Below are 19795 nucleotides of genomic sequence, written 5' to 3' on the forward strand. Positions count from 1 at the left end.
CAAGCTTGACATCTGTGTGATAATAATGGAATGAATATGTTATATACTCTAAAATTTAGCTGAATCCAAATTTTGCTTTCTTTGCACAGTTGATCCCATTATCGATACTGTCTTCATTCTTGCTAATTCTTTTCTTAAAAAAACCCTAAAAAACAAACAAACAAACAAAAAAAAAAAAACCCCAACTTCTAGGAATTCCTGCAGTGGCACAGTGGATTAAGAATCTGACTGCAGCAGCTCAGGTCACTGTGGATGTGCAGGTTCAATCCAGAGCCCAGCACAGTGGTTTAAAGGATCCGTCATTGCCACAGCTTTGTCTCAGATTCAATCCCTGGACCAGGAACTTCCATATGCCACAGGTGAAGCCATTAACAAAAAAAGAAAGAAAGAGAAAAAAAAAATTCTGCATGAACATCTTTTTAGTACATCTTTTAGTACTCTTTACTCTTTTCTGCACATTCACCTAATCTTCATTCTCTTTACCATCATGTCCCTGTAGTCACTAACTACTGTGAAAACCTTCCATTGCACTTACTGTATAACAAAAAGAAGTTTTCCACAGATATATATTCTATACATACATACATAGAATGCATAAATATTTGTGTATATATGTCATCCAAAAACTGGCAATCTAGAAAATAAGCATGGATATCTTCTTGCTCTTAAATATAATCTATGTGCTCATTTAGCTGTTATCACACATGTAATTAAAAGCCATTAATCTATCTATGTTTAAGTAAAATAATATAGCTGAAAAACAATTTTTTTTCTTTTTTTTTTTTCTTTTGCCTTTTCTTGGGCCGCTCCCGCGGCATATGGAGGTTCCCAGGCTAGGGGTTGAATCGGAGCTGTAGCCGCCGGCCTACGCCAAAGCCACAGCAATGCGGGATCCGAGCCGCGTCTGCAACCTACACCACAGCTCATGGCAACGCCAGATCCTTAACCCACTGAGCAAGGCCAGGGACCGAACCCGCAACCTCATGGTTCCTAGTTGGATTCATTAACCATTGTGCCATGACGGGAACTCCAATTTTTCTTGAAGAGTCTAAAGTACATTTTAATGTCTAAGCCAATTAACTTTGTATTAGGAGTGACTGATTTTAAGGGCTCTATAGATCCTTCCCAATCTACTGCTCTTAATAAACACAGTATAAAAGATAAAATTAGGGTCAAATAAGCAATAATTCATAGCTTGCTTTATTCAAGATACATAAAAATATACATCCTCAAAAAACGTAGGATAAAGCAATAATTTTTCACAACTTACTGCTAAATTAATCCAATGTCCTGAAATAAACTAAGACAAAAATAAGAATATATAGATATTGATATAAATACATATAGATACACACATGCAGAGATTCCCAAGAATTTCATTTCACTTATTAATTTTTTTGGCTGCACATGCAGCATGCTGAAGTTCCCGTGCCAGGGACTGAACCCATGCCACTGCTGTAGTGTGGGTTTGGTCCCTGGCCAGGAACTGCTACATGCTTCAGGTGTGGCCAATAAATAAATAAATAAGCATTCTTTTTTGTAAACAAGTATATACTTATGCCCAAGGAGAACTGCTGCAGCTTTGGTTTTCCAAAAGGAATAGATTTGCACTAAGTTATTCATTATACTTTAATTCCTTCTCCACTCCAGCTAAATTTTGGCAGTGGATACTTTTCTTTCCCTCCACTACCTCTTGGGCCAAAGGTTTTACTGAACCACAAAACTATAACTTAATTTATCAGTGGTGATATAAGAATCTTCCTGCGTTTCTTTTATATAAGCCTGATTACAGGTACCTAAAAAATCAGAAAACTGTAAACTATAAAAGACTCATCTTGCTTGTTTTTGCTATATAATTTCAAAGCACATTTTCAGAGTATAAGTGGTATGGAAGACTTTGACTAAAGGCAGTTAAAGCCAGTCCTCTTTCCTAGCTCTTCCCTTTGCCCCATTTCTTCTCTTTCTGTTGTTCCATAGTTCTGAGCAGAGTGTTCTGTGAGCACTGTAAATGCAAATGAATGTTGACTATACGGAATATGTATAGCCTAGTCTACAAAGAAGTTATTAATATGGAACCTCAAAGTCACCTCTATGTCCTTACTCTCCAAATTCTGTATCTACGCAACTGTTAAACCTGATATTTCTCTTTAAAACTTTTATCCCTGCTGTAGCCAGTCAATCTGCAGCTCCAAATCCCCTACCCAGGGCCTAGTCGTTACACCTTTTAACTAGCCTCCTTGGGCTCTAATTTATTATAAGCTGACTAAAAGGCAGAAATAATACAATAACACCATAACATCAATAATAACAACTACTCTATATTGGATGCTTATTGTGTGCATTCAATTTTTTTATTATATGCACCATCATATAACTTTGCAACTTAACTCATTTAATCCTCACAACAATTCTATCAAGTAGGTATTAGCATCATATTGAAGAAATAAGAAATCTGAGGCTCTAAGATATTTTTATAATTTGCCCAAAGTCACATACAAGTAACTGAACATTTGAACCCGTGACTAACTCCAAAGAGACTATTCTGATTACCCACACTACACTGTGTCATTATCAAAATATGAAGAAAATGATTCTGCCTTTTAACACTGAAATCAAATATCAAAACCCCTATCAAAACATAGGTTTAAACGTTTTCCATTGACTTGTCCTACCCTGATCTGTCTTAACTGCCACTATTGTTTTGCTTCCATATAATTGGTAAAATTATATACATCCAATTTGTTCTAAACATTACACTGACTTTCCCTCCACTCTAAAAATATTAAATGAATTCTACGGTCTTAGAGAAAGCTCAAGGATACTAAACAGACAATGAAGAGGAAGAGGATGATCCTAGAGATGATGATTTAAAACACAGTTGAAAAGAGCTCTGTCTTTTTATTTTTTTATTTTTATTTCTTTGTCTTTTTAGGGCTGCACCTGTGGCATATGAAAGTTCTCAGGCTACAGCTGCCGGCCTACATCACAGCTACAGCAATACGGAATCCAAGCTGCGAGTGAGACCTACACCACAGCTCACAGCAACGCCGTATCCTTAACCCATTGAATAAGGCCAGGGATCGAACTGGCGTCCTCATGGATACCAGCCGGGTTTGTTACTGCCAAGACACAATGGGAACTCCTAAACAAGCTTTTAAAGTTTTATGATTTAGTCTTGCTTTGTTTCAAATCTATACATGAGAGGTTGACTCTGATAAACTTAAAGATGGATATTGCGCCAAATCAGGTGACAATTTAGTAACTCAAGACGCATTTGCGACTTACTGGTGTAATGCGAATTGGAATAAGGGAGAAGTGAACCTTGTTGGAAACATAGCCAGAGCTATTCTGTAATAAAGGCTGATAAAACCACACAGTTAAAAGCCTTAACTATAACAAGACCACCCAGAAGGAAAGGACTCTGAAGAAACTGACCTCTTACTTAGCAGTCTGCCAGACACTGATAGCAATTTACAAATGCCTGAGAAGTACCTGTAAAACTTTAGCATTTGGTTGAAGAGGTTTAATGATCAGCTGCTTGCCTGCTGTGTAAAGAACCTTTTCTGAATCAGGGCCCCATGCTACTGAATACACTGGTGTTCCTATAAAAAGGAAAAGGAAAAAAAAAACTGATAAGCTTTAGTTATTATGCTTTATATAAAGGAAAATTGTTAAGAAAATCAAAAAAGCAATATGGGGTGTCATTTCATTTCCTCCTTATTCAACAGCCCATCCAAACAGAATATACAGTCTAATACTGAAACACAGACTGGGTCAATATTGACCATTCAAAATCTACAGCGAGCAACTGATAAACTATATTTTTACTAATTTTGATCTTGCTGAGAAAATGTAGAGTTTTAAGGAATTCAAGAGCATGCTACAGAAATACATAAAATAAATACACCTCATTATTTTAAGATATAAAGAGGTATCAGGCCATGATTTATCATTTCCCATCATCAACAGCTATTGTGTAGTGGTTTGGTATGATTTCAAATCCACTCATTTCCTGACAAAAATGAGGTTGTTTTTTATAAGGAAAGCTGTTTTGCCGTAAGAGCGAAGGTGTTTAAAAAAAAAAAAGAGTGAAGGTGTTGGGTCAGGATATCCTCACTGACATCTGAAGTTGCTGATAAAGCATTCTGTGGTTCAGCTGCTGAGGAACACCACTGGGGGTGATCAATAAGAACAAATGGAGAAGCAACTATGGGGAGGGGACATTTAGACTATAAATACCCAGAAGCAGTGAGGACTGAGAATGCTTGGCCTCAGCAAGGCAACTCTGCTGATCTAAATAGCTCTCTGAAGACCTAGGGGCATTAGCTCTTGTCAGGGTAAGACCCCTTATTGGCAATAGTGAAAACAGAGTGGCAGCCCAGTCAAGATCATTTAGCTGGTCAACACCTGAGTCTTTGTTCCCTAGCAACGTGCTCCAACAGCAACAATTGACTTTTGCTTTTGTGACTTCAGCTCGTGCATCCATCTTCTGAGAGCCAACCTGTAGAAAGGTATACTTCAACTAAACTTGGACTTTATTGCTTTATTTATCATTGGTTTAGTTTATATTTTCTTTATTGGCTTATTAAGAGACATTATCCAGTATGCTATTTGCATATGAAATTATTATAATTACTACAGTAAACCTGTGTTAAACAAAATATTGGCAAAGACAATCTCTGTCTCTGAGCATAATTTACCCCAAAACAAAACAGTCATCAGTGTTTAACTCAATGCATAAGTTGATTTAAGTTTTCCATACAAAAATACACATGGCATACTCACCTGATAGATTAATTCCCATTCCTGATGCTGCTGCAGGCAACAGAACTTCCTCTCATTTGCTGCTTAAACAGTAGTCTAATGGACAAAATTTACCCTGCCCCCCGAATAACCTCTCTCTCTCGTCTATGAATTCATAAAAACGCAAAGTAAATATGAGGTTAGGGAAAGTTTTGCCATCTATTAAGTATGGCTTTGGCCTGAAAGTTAGGCTAAGATATTACCAGCATAATGTTGACTCCACTTCTAGGGGAAAGGTACAAGTATGATTTACCCACCATACTATAAACGACATTAAATTTCATACTGTTTTCATTGTCCTAGGATAGGAATTTAGAGATTCCTAGCAGAGGAATCCTAGAGTTAGGATTTAGGTATTTTTTAACTCAAATACTTTCTAGATTACCTAATGTCTTCTGGAAGGCGATACTTCATTTGAGCATACTTCAATACCACATCAATTGAGAGCATTAAATTATCTATACTCCCCTATCTGACCCAGTTATCTATCCATTAGGAAAGTGAATCAAGGTTATATAATTAATTTATGAAATATTAACCCATTTATATTTATAAAACCAAGCTTTTAAAAATTGTCTAGGATTCCTAAGTCAGACTATTGTAGCAGTTGACTTTTTGTGAATGAATAAATCTTTAAGGAATTTACATTCTCAGTAAAATGAAATCCTAACCTGAAAATTTGGTAGCAATCAGTAAGGTTTGTTTATTTAAATGGAGAAGCCAACTGATGCTAATCAACAGGGAGTAATCAGTAATCAACAGGAAGTAAATTTTAGTAAGATAAATGCTTGTGTTTAAGTGTCACCATGCTCCTTTCATGTCATTTTTCCCCCCACCAAAAATAATTCAATTGTGAACAAGTCTCAGTGGTTTGCAGGACTTAAGAAGTCTGATTTAGACTTAGTCCAAAAATCTCCTGAAGCATTTCGTCCATGGCATAAGTCAGATATTATATTGGGTCTAAATATTCTGTTCAGTTAGTGATACCTAGGATTGTCCTATATCAGAAGAACCTACAGATGGCCAATGAGATGGCTGACCTCAGAAGGCACTTCTTCCATACTTGGTAAGAACATTTTCTTGGAATATTCTCTGGCAGAGCCAGGAGCTGACCTAGGCTTCAAAGTAAATCTCCAAATGAAAAGAGTTTTCAACTCAAACTCCCCAGAAAATGTAAATCAAAATTCCAGATATTCCAAATGTGATTCTTGGTGAGGAATGTAAGGGAGCAGGGGAAGAAAGTGGTAGAATTATAGGTGCCTTCTTTATTTCCATTATTACAGATGTAATTATTGTGCAAAAAAGTAAATTTATATATTTTAATTATAGACCATCAAATCTTCATGGTTAATTACATTTTAAATTACATTAATTACATTTTCCTGAGTGTATACAAACTATGACAAACATCTACCCCCAAAGAAATAATTCAGTAAACACAACTCCCACTGAGTTATACAGGATGTGACTCTAGCCTTTTAGTCGTGGTAAAAGGCATGGTTTGGGGTATAGGATGAGGAGCTAGGGATGCTTATGTCCTCCTTAACATTGAATTTGTGGCCCCATTAAGTCAGCTGTGTAACCATTTCCTTGTTTATAAACCTTATAAATCTTCAGAATAATTATCTCCCCTATTGGGACATGAAGATTATTCATTTCCTGCTTATACAACATTTTAAAAACAATAATAACGTTTAAAAAAGGTATAGAAACATACAGAATTAAAAAATAAGCTTATACAGGAAATTTTAAGTAATTCCTTTGTTATAACATGTGGTTTTTAACCACATTCCTTCAATAAAAAAAATTAATATGGAATTGTTTATGATAAATAAGCAATCCTAAAATAAGATCAGCAGCTAAGTCCTTATCTTAACCGCCAATATTCTAAATAGATATAACATCAAGAACTAAGAGAACTCTTAATTATATTCACTCTTTATATTTATAATAAAATGTTAAGTGTGAAACTATTGTATATATGAATGTTTTTATCACTATGCAACCTCTGATTTCAGTGGTTCTGGAAAAGATCATTATTGAAGGTAGATGAATTAGCTTCATAAAGAAAATAATGATCCCTGTAATAAAAACTCATCTCACTAGCATTTGAAACAAAGCTGTAATATTTAAAGTGTTTTTTAAAATGTACTGAATTATCCCAGTGCTACATATACTTTACTTTGCAAAGTCAGTATGGAAGTAATAATATAGCCTTCAGGTTAGAAAACTTTACAACAAAAAGTTTACCAAATTATGTAATAAGATGTAATTAATTTCATCATTAACAAAAAATGGACCAAAACCAAAAATAGTTTTATAACAATTAATTTCTTGCTTTGTATATTGGGAATTTTTATTTATGTTCCATTTCAGCTAAGGCTCAAAAAGATCTTGTTTTTCTGACTTTGTACACTGAGATCATGTGACCTTTTTGACATTTTTTAAGAAACCACATGCACCTGGGGTTGTGTTAAATGTCAGACCCTTATCTCTCTGTAAAACAAATTATCTAAATTCTTTCAACATGTTGAAGGCATTTTAAACCACAGAAGAGGAGACAAAAATGTATTTCAATTGCTTTAAGGAAGTACATGGTCAAATATACCATGTTTTTCACATTCATACTAAAAGGTAGCCCCTAAAAATGTTGTTTTTGCATGTTTTTAAGAATGCTTTTGAAAAAAAACTCTTCACTGTTACAATGAAGCATTAGCTATCTTTGCCTTGAGTGCAATATAGGTCTACAATGAGTGAATATAAGAACTTGGAGCAGAGTTTGGCACTATAGAAACACTAATCTGTTAGTTACTACTACTACTACTTTGTAATGCAATAAACAACCATTTGTTATTGTGTTGTTCATGGTGGTAGGCACTCAATTTCTTTTGGTTGCCAAATCATTAAAAATTCAAACACACACACACACGAAGAATTCAAAAAACAAAGAATTATGGCCCTTTCATTCTATTTACAGGGGCACATACTAACAAGTAATCAAGTGGGATTTATTCCTCAAAAAACAACTTTTTGGTTGTATATGTCACTGGGTCAGTACAGCAAAAAAAGCTTAAATGAAGGCATTTGTTTCTTTAAAGAGTTTCTATCCTCAGACACCTCTCCCTTGGGGACCTCACCTTCCCCTATAGCTTCACCTTTTACCTTTCTGTAAGTGACTCTCACATTAATATTTAAACCTTTACCTCTAACACATTTCCGCTTGCCCCAAAGACATGACAGAACTTCCAACTCTACATATTCGTATATCATTCCTCCACATATACCCATCATTTATTCTTCCGTCCTAATTCTTTACCTCTTACAGGGCTATCCATTCCTCTCAGCCACTGAGAACTATTCACTTTTTTTCAACTACTCTCATCACTGCCTCTGTTCAAGCTTTGCTGCACATTAGCATTTCAGTAACCTCCATACTAGCCACCCAAATTTAACATCTACCTCCTCTAATTTAATATATATTATTGCTAAGATAATCTTCCTAAAAAAACAAAAACAAAAAAAATAGGTCTTATTTCTTACTCACCTGCTCATTTTTTTAAGTTTTTTTTGTTTTGTTTTGGTTTGGTTTTTTGTCTTTTTAGAGCCACACCGGTGGCATATGGAAGTTCCCAGGCTAGGGGTCCAATTGGAGCAGCTGCCGGCCTATGCCACAGCCATGGCAACCCAGGATCCGAGCCACGTCTGCCACTTACACCACAGCTCACAGCAACAGGGGCGGGGGTGGGGTGGGGAGGGGAAATCTGAGCCGAATCTACGGCCTATACTGCAGCTCACAGCAATGCCAGATCCTTAATCCACTGAGCAGGGCCAGGGATCAAACCCTGAGTCCTCATAGATAATTAGTTGGGTTCATTACCGCTGAGCCACAAGCAGAACTCCCTTTTTTTTTAAAAGATTTTATATGCTTATAGAATAAACTCCAACCCCCTTCATTTAGTATTTGAGACTATCATGTCTTGGTCTCCCTGGCAGGTCCATCCCTCACACAGCCTACATGCTGGCTCAAAGGGATTGCTCTCTCTCATCTCACTTCCATGCCTGATGCCGTTCTGCCGCCATACCTCTGATCATCTAACTTCCTCACAGATTTCACTTTATTGCCAATGAGCCCATTTCCTTACCTAATTTCTTTATCCTTCAAAGCCCAATCAAGAGATGCTGCAATATTTGTCAGGAAGACTTTCTGATACTTTCTTTCCCCCAAAGCATTCATCTCCGCCTTCCTGCCCCCCCTACAATGTCTTAAAGCAATGAGCTCATTCTGCCTTATGTTTACTAAATTCATTATAGACAGGTTCCATGTTTTGTCATCTCATGCTTCCATTTGAATTTGGTATGGGGGAAATGTTCTTAAAGATCTGCAGTATTAATTTCTTCCAATTTTAACCTATAATAAAATATACAATGTAACCAGATAGGGAGGGCTTCCTTATAATTATCCTCAGCTTACACATTATTTTACTCTAATAAGGAAAAATAACTTTTTATATCTGGTTCCAATTATCAAGAAATGAATTCAGGAATTTTTCTATTAACCAAGGAATAAGTACCATTAACATAAAAATGTAAAAAATCACAGGATGATTTCAACATTGTTTACATAATTTCAAGTTTTACAATATAATTTAAGCTTATGTTATTTCATTTTTGTGCCAAAATTTAGTTTTTCTCCTCAAAGAAGCCAGGAATCCCCCACCTTCACCTCCCTTGGTCTTTTTACCTGAGCCTTTAGCATTTAGCTCTCAGTAGTTCAGATTTATAATAACCCTAAAACCTGTGGTCTGTAATAAATCAAACAAACCTTTTAAATAACTAGGGATTTTCAGGTGTTCCCACTGTGGCTCAGCAGGTTAAGAACCCAACTAGTATCCATGATGTGTGTTTGATTCCTGACCCTCGCTCAGCGGATTAAGGCTTTGGCTTGCCACAGGCTATGATGTAGACCGCAGATGCAGCCTGGATCTGGCAGTTGCTGTGGCGGTGGTGTTTGCCAGCAGCTGTAGCTCTGATCCAAGCCCTAGCCTGGGAACTTCTATATGCCGTAGGAGAGGCCCTTAAAAAAAAAAACAAAAAAAACTAGAGATTTTCCTTCAGGGTTAATGTAATTATAACTTAACTTCTCTAATGATTTTTCCCAGAGATAAAAAATGAAAAGTCTATGCCTTATCAGGAAAGTATGGGTGGCACCAATGATCAAAAAGTAGAAGCACAGTTCTATAGTGAATTTGTTATTCTTTTCTTTTCTTTTTAGGGCTGCGCATGTGGCATATGAAAGTTCCCAGGATATGGGGTTGAATTGGAGCTACAGCTGCCAGCCTACACCATAGCCACAGCAATGCCAGATCCAAGCACATCTGTGACCTACACCAAAGCTCGCAGCAGTGCCAGATCCTAAACCTACTGAGCGAGGCTAGGGATCAAACCTGCATTCTCATGGATACTAGTTATGTTTGTTTCCGTTGAGCTACAACATCAAATCCTTAATCTAGAAAAAGATACCAGATTATTCAGTTGAAATATCAATAGGGGAGTTACTGCTGTGGCACAGCGGAAACGAATCCAACTACTATTTATGAGGATGCAAGTTTGATCCCTGCCCTCGCTCAGTGGGTCGGGGACCCAGCGTTGCCTTGAGCTGTGGTATAGGCTGCAGATGTTACTGGTATCCGGTGTTGCTGTGGTGGTGGCCTAGGCCAGCAGCTATAGCTCTGATTCCACCCCCTAGACTGGGAACTTCCATGTGTCTCAGGTGCAGCCAAGAAAAGAAAGGAAGGAAGGAAGGAAGGAAGGAAGGAAGGAAGGAAAGAAGGAAGGAAACAAGCAAGCAAGCAAGCAAGACCAATAGGTTAACCAAGATAAAATCTACCTAATTTAGTTTGCTCATTAATCTCATAATTAACATAACCTTGAGTAAGAACAATAACTAAGCTTCAAATAGGATAAAAATAATTAGCAATTTCACAGCTATTTGATGCTAAGGAAATTACAGCTATTTGGAATGTTGATGTAAAATACTACTACATGATTAGATGAATATATAATGAAATTACTCATACCATATGACATAATCTGTATTTTAGCTTTTAATAGAATCCTATTTATCTATTTGGGAGGAAGGAAAAAAAAAAAAAAAACAGCACCATCCAACCTCTCCAAAATAAATACCAAACACAAAAACTAACTCAAAATGATCACAGACCTAAACATAAGCACTAAAACTATAAAACTCTTAGAAGAAGATATAGGTGTACATCTCCATGACTTTGGACTGGGCAGTGGTTTCTTAGATATAACACTAAAAGTAGAAACAACCAAATAAAAAAAATAGATAAACTGAATTTCATCAAAACTTTCATGCTTCAGAAGATATCATTAAGAAAGGGAAAAGGAAACCCACAGAACGGTGAAATCACATATCCAAGATGCAAATCATATATCCAGTAAGTCCATTAACCAGAATATATAAAGAACTCTTATATGTCAACAATAAAAAGACAGCCCAATTAAAAAATGTGCGAAGACATTGTAAACCAACTATAATAAAATTTTAAATAAAATAAAAATGGGCAAAGGATTTTTAATAAATATTTCTCCAAAGATCTACAAATGGCCAAAGAGCACATGAAAAGAGGCTCAACATCATTAGCCCTCAGGAAAATGCAAATCAAAACTACAATGAGGGCGTTCCCACTATAGCAGAGTAGGTTAAGAATACAACTGCAGCAGCTCAGGTCACTGCAGAGGCATGGGTTGGATCCCTGACCTGGCACAGTGGGTTAAAGGACCTGGCATTGCCCCAGCTGCAGCATAGGTCACAGCTGCAGCTCAGATTCAATTCCTGGCCCAGGAACTTCCATGTGCTGTGGGTGCAACCATAAAATAATTTTTTTAAGTTAAAGAAATTAAAAAATACAATGAGATACCTATACTTTACAGTCACTAGGATGATTAATGATAAACAATAACAAGTATTGAAGATCTGGAGAAATTGAAACCTTCATATATTTCTAGTAGGAAAATGGTATAAAATGGTATATTCACTTTGGAAAATAACTTGAGGAAGATTTTAATTTACTATGCAAGTATTTCTGAGATAGTTGACCATTCAAGTGAAAAAAAAGCAAGGAGAATACTATAATAGATATGGTATGCAACCACTTGTTTATAAAAAAATAATAATATATGAAGACATCTGCGGAGTTCCCATCTGTGGTGCAGTGGAAATGAATCCAACTAAGAACGATGACCATGAGGTTGCGGGTTTGATCCCACTCGCTCAGTGGGTTAAGTTGCTGTGCGCTGTGGCATAGGTTGTAGAGGTGGCTTGCATCTGGCGTTGCTGTGGCTGTGGCTGGCAACTGTAGCTCTGATTAGACCCCTAGCCTGGGAACCTCCACATACAGTGGGTGCGGCCCTAAAAGGCAAAAAGAAAAAAAAAGACATTTGCCACACAAAAAAATGGTAACTCCAGCTGCCTGTGGGAATGTTTTCTGAATGGCCTGGAAGATAGGGGTAATACTGAGAGACAACTTTATATCCTTTTTTATGCTTTAAATTCTGAACCATGTGAATGTAGTATCTATTAAAAATCAATACTTAAAAATAAAGGAGGAGTTCCTGTTGTGGCTCAGTGGGTTAAAAACCCCACTAGTATCCATGAGGATGCAGGTTTGATCCCTGGCCTTGCTCAGTGGGTTAAGGATCCCACATTGCCTCAAGCTGCAGCATAGGTAGCAGGTGCAGCTTGGATCCAAGAGTTGCCGTGGCGGTGGTATAGGCTGGCAGTTGCAGCTCCAATTCAACCCCTAGCCTGGGAAGTTCCATATGCCCCAGGTGTAGCCCTAAAAATAATAATACTAATAACAATAATAATAATAAAATAAAATAAAGGAGTTCCTTCTATGGCACAATGGGATGGGCAGTGTCTCTGCAGCACCAGGATGCAAGGTTCAATCCCTTGCCTTGGCATAGTGGGTTAAGGATTTGCAGGTTACAACTGTGGCTTGGATCTGATCCCTGGGCCAGGAACTCCATATGCCATGGAGCGGCCAAAAAAAAAAAAAAAAAATCAATTCAATTTAATTTAAAAAGATTTAAGTGCTCCCTGCAAGGCACATACAATCAAATTTTATGATCACTATTATTGAAAATAAAATCTGCAAACCCAAATCCCTTCAGAGATTTATGATGTGTTCTACCATGTAATATAAATGAGTGAAGTATGCAGAGTAAACTTAAAATTCAATTAAAAATGAGCCGCTACTGAATTCCAGCTGATTATATTTATTCTGGAAAGCAGACTTAATGTTGCCAGCTCTTACAATTTTTCAAAAGATACCACAAGTCCAAATATGTATGTAAAATAACCTAATTTTTAATATTGAACCTGTACCATGCTAGTGGGCTAGAGTCAGCCCACAGGCCAACTGCTTATGACCTCTGAGGTATACAAACACCTTAATTTATGAATATATTGGACTTCCAATCTACCTCTGCAAGTTTGGGAATTTTAAATGCATTTTCTCTGTAAGAGTGAAATAAGTAGCAAGGTGGTTTCCAGACCCATTATATAGGCAAAGTACAGTACTAAACCAATAGCACTATGATTAACAATGTTTGTATTAAACAACTTATTCTAAGTTTCAACTTTAGACTTTGGAAAGTCCAAAATGGTATATCCAAGGGGTAATAAAAGGGAAGGAAATGATTGGGAAGAATTTAAAGAAAGAGAAGGAGCCTTAGGAGGTGACTGGTGGAGGATCTTAGGCAAGAATTCAGATTACTATAGTGGGTAGTGAGATAAGCTTTCAAAATTTCTCTGAAGATTTGTGTCTCCTGTAGATAATATATCCAGTAAAAGAGAAAAGAAAGGGAAAAAAAGTTATGTCTCAGCAGCAGCAACAGCTGAAAAGAACTGCAGCCCCAGCTCCAGGTGATTATGAAGATCTCTACAAAAGAATTCTGTAGTTGCTCATAAGTCAGACATCATCAAGTGAGAATGCCAAAAAATTAGCTCTAACAAAATTGTAAAGCCACAAGCTCACGGCTACTAGAAGATTAAATAAAATTTATTTTTTAAAGGTATATTTTACTACTAAAGGAACAATAAATTGACATTTTTTCCAAACTGAAACCCACTTATGAATGTTTCTATGAACTCTAAATTTTCTACTCACAGATAAATATTCTATTTAGAGATCATCTACAGCCAAAATTTAACCTCTGGAGATAACTACTACCTAGTTCTTATGGTTACCTTTGCTAACATTTGGTTAATGTGTAGCTAAAGAAATGTAACTATTTTAACACTATTCTAAGATCAAATATGATTTAAAAAATGAAACCCCAGGGTTCCTACTATAGCTTCTCCGGTTAAGGACCCGACATTGTCTCTGTGAGGATGTGGAATCAATCCCTGACCTCCCTCAGTGGGTTAAGGATCCAGTGTGGTTGCAAACTGCAGCGTAGGTCACAGATGCAGCCAGGATCTGGTGTTGCCATGGCTGTGGCATAGGCCTGCAGCTCCAATACAACCTCTAGCCCAGGTACTTCCATATGCTGCAAGTGCAGCTGTTAAAAAAAAATAAAAAATGAAATCTGGAAATTTTTGGAAGTCAGCTATTAGAGTTGTTTCACAGTACAATTTTATCACATAATTCTGAAGAAGAGTCTGCAAGCTTTTTGGCAGCCTGTCTTTGAAGATCATATGATAGGCGCTCAGGACAACATTAAAACTGCTTTATTGTTCCTAGGGAAACCTAATTAGGAAAATAAACCTGCTACATGGAAAAAAATCATATGTAATCTAAATCCCAACAGAAATGATGACTTCTTCACAATTAACATAAAAAAAAAAAAACAAGATGCTGCTCTAAGTAGTTACAGTTTAACAAGTTTTGAATCATCAAGGTATTTGTGTCTCTCCATTAGTATATAAATCAAATACACAACAATTTAGAAAGGGTGCTAATATTATAAGTCATTAGAACTTTTATTTTATTTTATTTTTGTCTTTTTGTCTTTTCTAGGGCCGCACCAGCGGCATATGGAGGTTTCCAGGCTAGGGGTCTAATCAGAGCTGTTGCTGCCCGCCTATGCCAGAGTCACAGCAGCGCCAGATCCGAGCCGCGTCTGCGACCTACACCACATCTCGTGGCAACTCCAGATCCTTAACCCACTGAGCAAGGCCATGGATCAAACCCTTAACCTCATGGTTCCCAGTCAGATTCGTTTCCACTGCGCCACGATGGGAACTCCCCAGAACTTTTAAAGTAAGGAGATAATATCAATGTTTTCTATTACTACCCTTTTTTTGCCCACACCCACAGCATGTGGCAGTTCCCAGGCTGGGGACTAAACCTGCACTGCAGCAGTGACAATGCCGTATCTTTAACTAAGTCACCAGGACACTGCAATATTTTCTTTTTATTTTGTTTTATTTATTTATTTATTTTTAGGGACACACCCTTGGCATATGGAGGTTCCCAGGCTAGGGTTTGAATCGGAGCTGTAGCTGTGGACCTGCACCATGGCCACAGCAACATGGGATCCGAGCCACATCTGCAACCTACACCACAGCTCATGGCAACGCCAGATCCTTAACCCACTGAGCAAGGCCAGGGATCAAACCCACAACCTCATGGTTCCTAGTTGGATTCGTTTCCACTGCCCCACGAGAGGAACTCCCTGCAATATTTTCTATTATTATTTACTTAACTAGACACCCAATCCTATTCTAGATAGGATATGATCATAATGCTTTGAGATTATTTTAAAAAGAATCATTAGCCTATAAATCCATTTATATAGAAAAAACCCTTGAGAGTTTCTTATATTTCTTGGCTCAAACAATACAGTTACCATGGCCCATAAGGCAACTTAGAAAGTAAGAGGAAAATGCATAAATAGAAATGAGCAATATCAGATTCTGAACCTGAACAAAATCAGTCTTAGGAAGTATATTAAACTGTTTTTACAGGAAAATGTTGACATTTTAATTGATTATAATACATACCTTGCTGAGCTAAAGTTGATCTTAGCATTCCAGTCTTAGACCAGATTTTTATTTGTCCATCTTCTCCAACTATAAAGAGAAAATAATTGATTTTTTATCTCTAGGAAATAAATTTAAACATTAAATTTGATTATAGAAATCAGCAGTATCTGTATTAATGCACAACATGAGTTACTATAATTAAATGACATTGCTTCACAACTATAAAACTTAACTGAAATTACTTTGAAACAAGTTTATCAAAGTAGCCTAACTTCCATAACAAAAAATTTTCCCATTAATCTTAGTAGACTTATGAGTATATTATTCAAAAATGCTTTCATTTTCACTGAAATCTCCATCCTAGAATTCTAAGAAAAGTGCTTTCAGTGTAGGAAGAGTTGTAGCCAAATTCCCGTGAGTTGGGAACTGAATGCAGTGAAGTAAAAGCTTACTCTTTTGAACAGTTTGCCTGCAAGGGGAAGAAAGAAAAAGGAAATTGTAGCTAGAAAGCTATTTGTCAAAGGAGAGATTTTTATGTTTTTTTCTCAGTTTTCAAGATGGATGACATCTGAGCATATTTATATACTGGAAAAAACAAACACTGGAAAAGGAGAAGTTGAGAAAACAGGCAAGATAAGGGACAACTCACTAATAAAGTCCTACAGAAGGCCGAGGGGATAGGTACATTATTTTTAAAACAAATTCTTCATTATTCCCCCTTTAAAGAACTAAAGCTCAATCCTCTCTTCAGTCTGGGTAATACTTAGTGACTTGCTTCTACTAGAATAAGGTAGAAATGATACAGTATGACTTCCAAGGGTCAATCATAAAATATAGTGTGGCTTCTATCATGCTCTCTCTTGGATCACTCAGAGAAAAGCTCCAATTGTCATGTTGTTAGAATACTCAAGCATTCCTATGGAGAGGCCTCAGTTGTAATGAACTAAGTAAGGCCTTCTGCTACAGTCATAGAGGAAGTAAGAACATTCAAGCAAACTTATGGAGAGGCCCATGTTGCAAGGAACTAAGTAAGGCCTCCTGCAACAGACAAAGAGGAAGTCAGACCTCATCTTAACAGTCATGTGAGCAAGCCATCTTAGACGAAGATCCTCCAGCCCCATTCAACTTCTGGATTCTGAGACAGAACCGCACAGCTAAACTGTTGCCCGTCCCACAGAAACTGTGAAATAATACAAGTTTATTATCTTAAGTCACCAAATTTGGGATAATTTGTTATGCAACAATAGGTAATAGGTGACAAATCCTTGCAGTAGGACAGGATACAGAAGAGGGAGTAAAGGTCAGTTAAAAGAGAATATTTTGAATTTTAAAGAATTAAAACTTTTATTTACTCCATACTTGACTATCCAAAACTTTCTTTGACAAGACATTCTCCTTAAGCCATATAAGAAAACTAATGACATTCTGAATTACAACATTATATAGCAGTCTAGAACAACACTGTACCACAACAATAAAAGTCAATAGACTATTGCAAAGTGAAAATACTGCTCCTTTAAAAAATTTTTCTTTGGAGTTCCCATTGTGGCACAGTGGAAATGAATCTGACTAGGAGCCATGAGGTTGCGGGTTCGATCCCTGGCCTCGCTCAGTGGGTTAAGGATCCGGCGTTGCCATGAGCTGTGGTATAGGTCTCAGACGAGGCTTGGATCCCAAGTTGCTGTGGCTCTGGCGTAGGCTGGCAGCTACAGCTCCGATTAGACGCCTAGCCTGGGAACCTCCACATACCGCCGGTGTGGCCCTAAAAAGACAAAAGACAAAAAATAAAAAAAATTAAAAAATTTTCTTTAAGAAATTCATTTAAAAGGTGTCATTTTTGCAGATAACCAACCTGTAACTAATGCAGTTCCTTCATAGTTCCATCGTCCTGCAAGTACTGCTCCACAATGAGCTTCCACACTTTTTTCCACTCTTCCTAACTTAGAAATCAGATGAAATTTGCCTAAAAGAAATTATACTTGAGAAGTTTATTTTATTGAATTAACTTATCCAGTCAACAAATATTCCTGTTGAGACTACTACTAGACTAGTTAGCATAGTACTAGGCATCAGAGATACAAGGGCAAATAATATAATTCTTACTCTCAAGGAACACACAAATCTATTTGAAACAGGCACAAGATTATAAAACCTTGAAACAAGTGGTATGACAAAAACATATACATATAATATTATGACAGTTCAGACAGACAATAAATTCTGTTGGGATATGGTCAAAGGGGGCCAACAGGAATGTCAAGAAAGCTCCATTTAAGTAAAGTTTTGCTGTCTTGGATTTATTTTTTTAAACAGGCTATAGAGAAGCTAGAAAAGGTGTGGAGCAAAGGAATCAAGACAGTTAAATGATGTTAAAAGATAAACTGAGACATATTAAAAACATATTCAGAGTTTATTTTTGCAAAAATCTATTCCAATTCAGCAGTGCCAAACCATAAATGGTTAAGAACACTCCACTGACAGGAGCTCAGGGAGAGGCTTTTATAGAGAAAAAGTATAAGGGCAGTAAGGATATTATTGATTGAATACTGCTTAAAGCCTAGTTGGCTGTTTGTGACTGGTTATTTAGGTTTAAATTTTGTAACCTTGAAAGCAGTCATTTATAGGCTTAGATTTTGGCTTGCTTAGGTATACAGCTTTTAGAGTCATCCCAATTCTAAAGACTTCCTTGTTTAATAACTGATAATACCAAATTTTAAAATTCTTGCCTTTTTGATTTTGCACTGTGCCAATTACTTGGTTGCTGTCCACAAAGGTCACATATACATAGGCCAGAAGTAAAAGAGGTAACTTTAAAGGACCTAAGCAAACTATATGAGATGTCGGGAGGACAAATCAACTGTACAAAAAGAGTAAGTGCTACAGGAAGCCAAAAAAAAGATCAGTGTGGTTTTGAATGATCATAAGTCTAGTCATATATAGTTTATAATAGAAAAAACTAAATAAACACAGTTGCTTCTCTGTATCAAAGGTTCTGCATCCTTGGCCTCAACCAATTAAAAAAAAAAAAAATCCCAGCAAGTTTCAAAAGTAGAACTTGATTTTGCCCTGTACCAGAAACTATTTACGTAGCATTTACACTGTATTTACAACTATTTATGTAACATTTCATTGTATTCGGCATTACGAGTAGTCTAGAGATGAAGAAGGATGTGTGTAGGTTGTATGCAATTATATGCCATTTTATATAAGGGACTTGAGCATCTGTGGATTTTGGTATCTGCAGGATTCTTGGAACCAATTCCCCTTGGATACTGAGGAATAACTGTACAGTGAAATTAGAAACTTTTCCCCAAATCAAAAAAAGTACATATTTTTAGCAGTAAGAAAACAATGTGGCTTGCCTAGTCAAATTTTGCCTCAGAGGATTTATTTTGGTTTAACTCATTTTTAACTTAAGGCTTAAGATTTTGGCCTAATATTAACAATTCATTACAAATATATTTAAGTCAGATGCTTAAGATGGCTTTAAAATGTTTCTCTGAAGACCTCAAATACAGACAGCTTTAAAATATTTTACACCCAGCACCCTGTAGTTGTTTCACTGACCCCCAACCCATTCCCACCAACAAAGTCATTCCCTCTTTTTACACACAGTGCACATTATTAAAGCAATAAGTATTTTATTGGGCTGTGATTCTTTCCAGGGTTTCATCAATAAACCACCCCTTTCCTTCATTTAACCAACCACTACTGCCATCTACTTTTCCTCATATATTCCTTTTAGTTTTATATTTACTTCTGGGTCATTTTTCAATATAACAAGATTACTTTGAATTCAACTGTGCTATTACTGTCTTTATGAGACAAACTTAAAGTTAATTTGGATATATATGTGTGTGTGTATTTTTTTTTTTTTTTTTTTTTTTTTTTTTTTGCTTTTTAGGGTAGCACTCACAGCACATGGAGGTCGAATTAGAGCTACAGATGCCGGTCCACACCACAGCAAAGCCGCAT

At 36.6% G+C, this 19795-nt stretch overlaps 1 protein-coding gene across 2 annotated transcripts in view; it reads right to left on the reverse strand.

Annotated features, from left to right (window-relative positions):
* The window catches only part of IFT80 (intraflagellar transport 80), a 134946-nt gene that overhangs the window by 93997 nt on the left and 21154 nt on the right, over positions 1–19795 (reverse strand). For both annotated transcript variants that reach the window (XM_021069731.1, XM_021069732.1), the window contains exons 4-6: positions 17673–17783; positions 15839–15907; positions 3493–3602 (exon numbers count right to left, since the gene is read on the reverse strand). In XM_021069731.1, coding sequence (XP_020925390.1) covers positions 3493–3602; positions 15839–15907; positions 17673–17783 — 290 coding nt within the window. The remainder of the gene's footprint in view (positions 1–3492; positions 3603–15838; positions 15908–17672; positions 17784–19795) is intronic.

The sequence above is a fragment of the Sus scrofa genome, chromosome 13 (genome assembly GCF_000003025.6).
Source record: "Sus scrofa isolate TJ Tabasco breed Duroc chromosome 13, Sscrofa11.1, whole genome shotgun sequence".
In the NCBI taxonomy this organism is placed as follows: Eukaryota; Metazoa; Chordata; class Mammalia; order Artiodactyla; family Suidae; genus Sus; species Sus scrofa.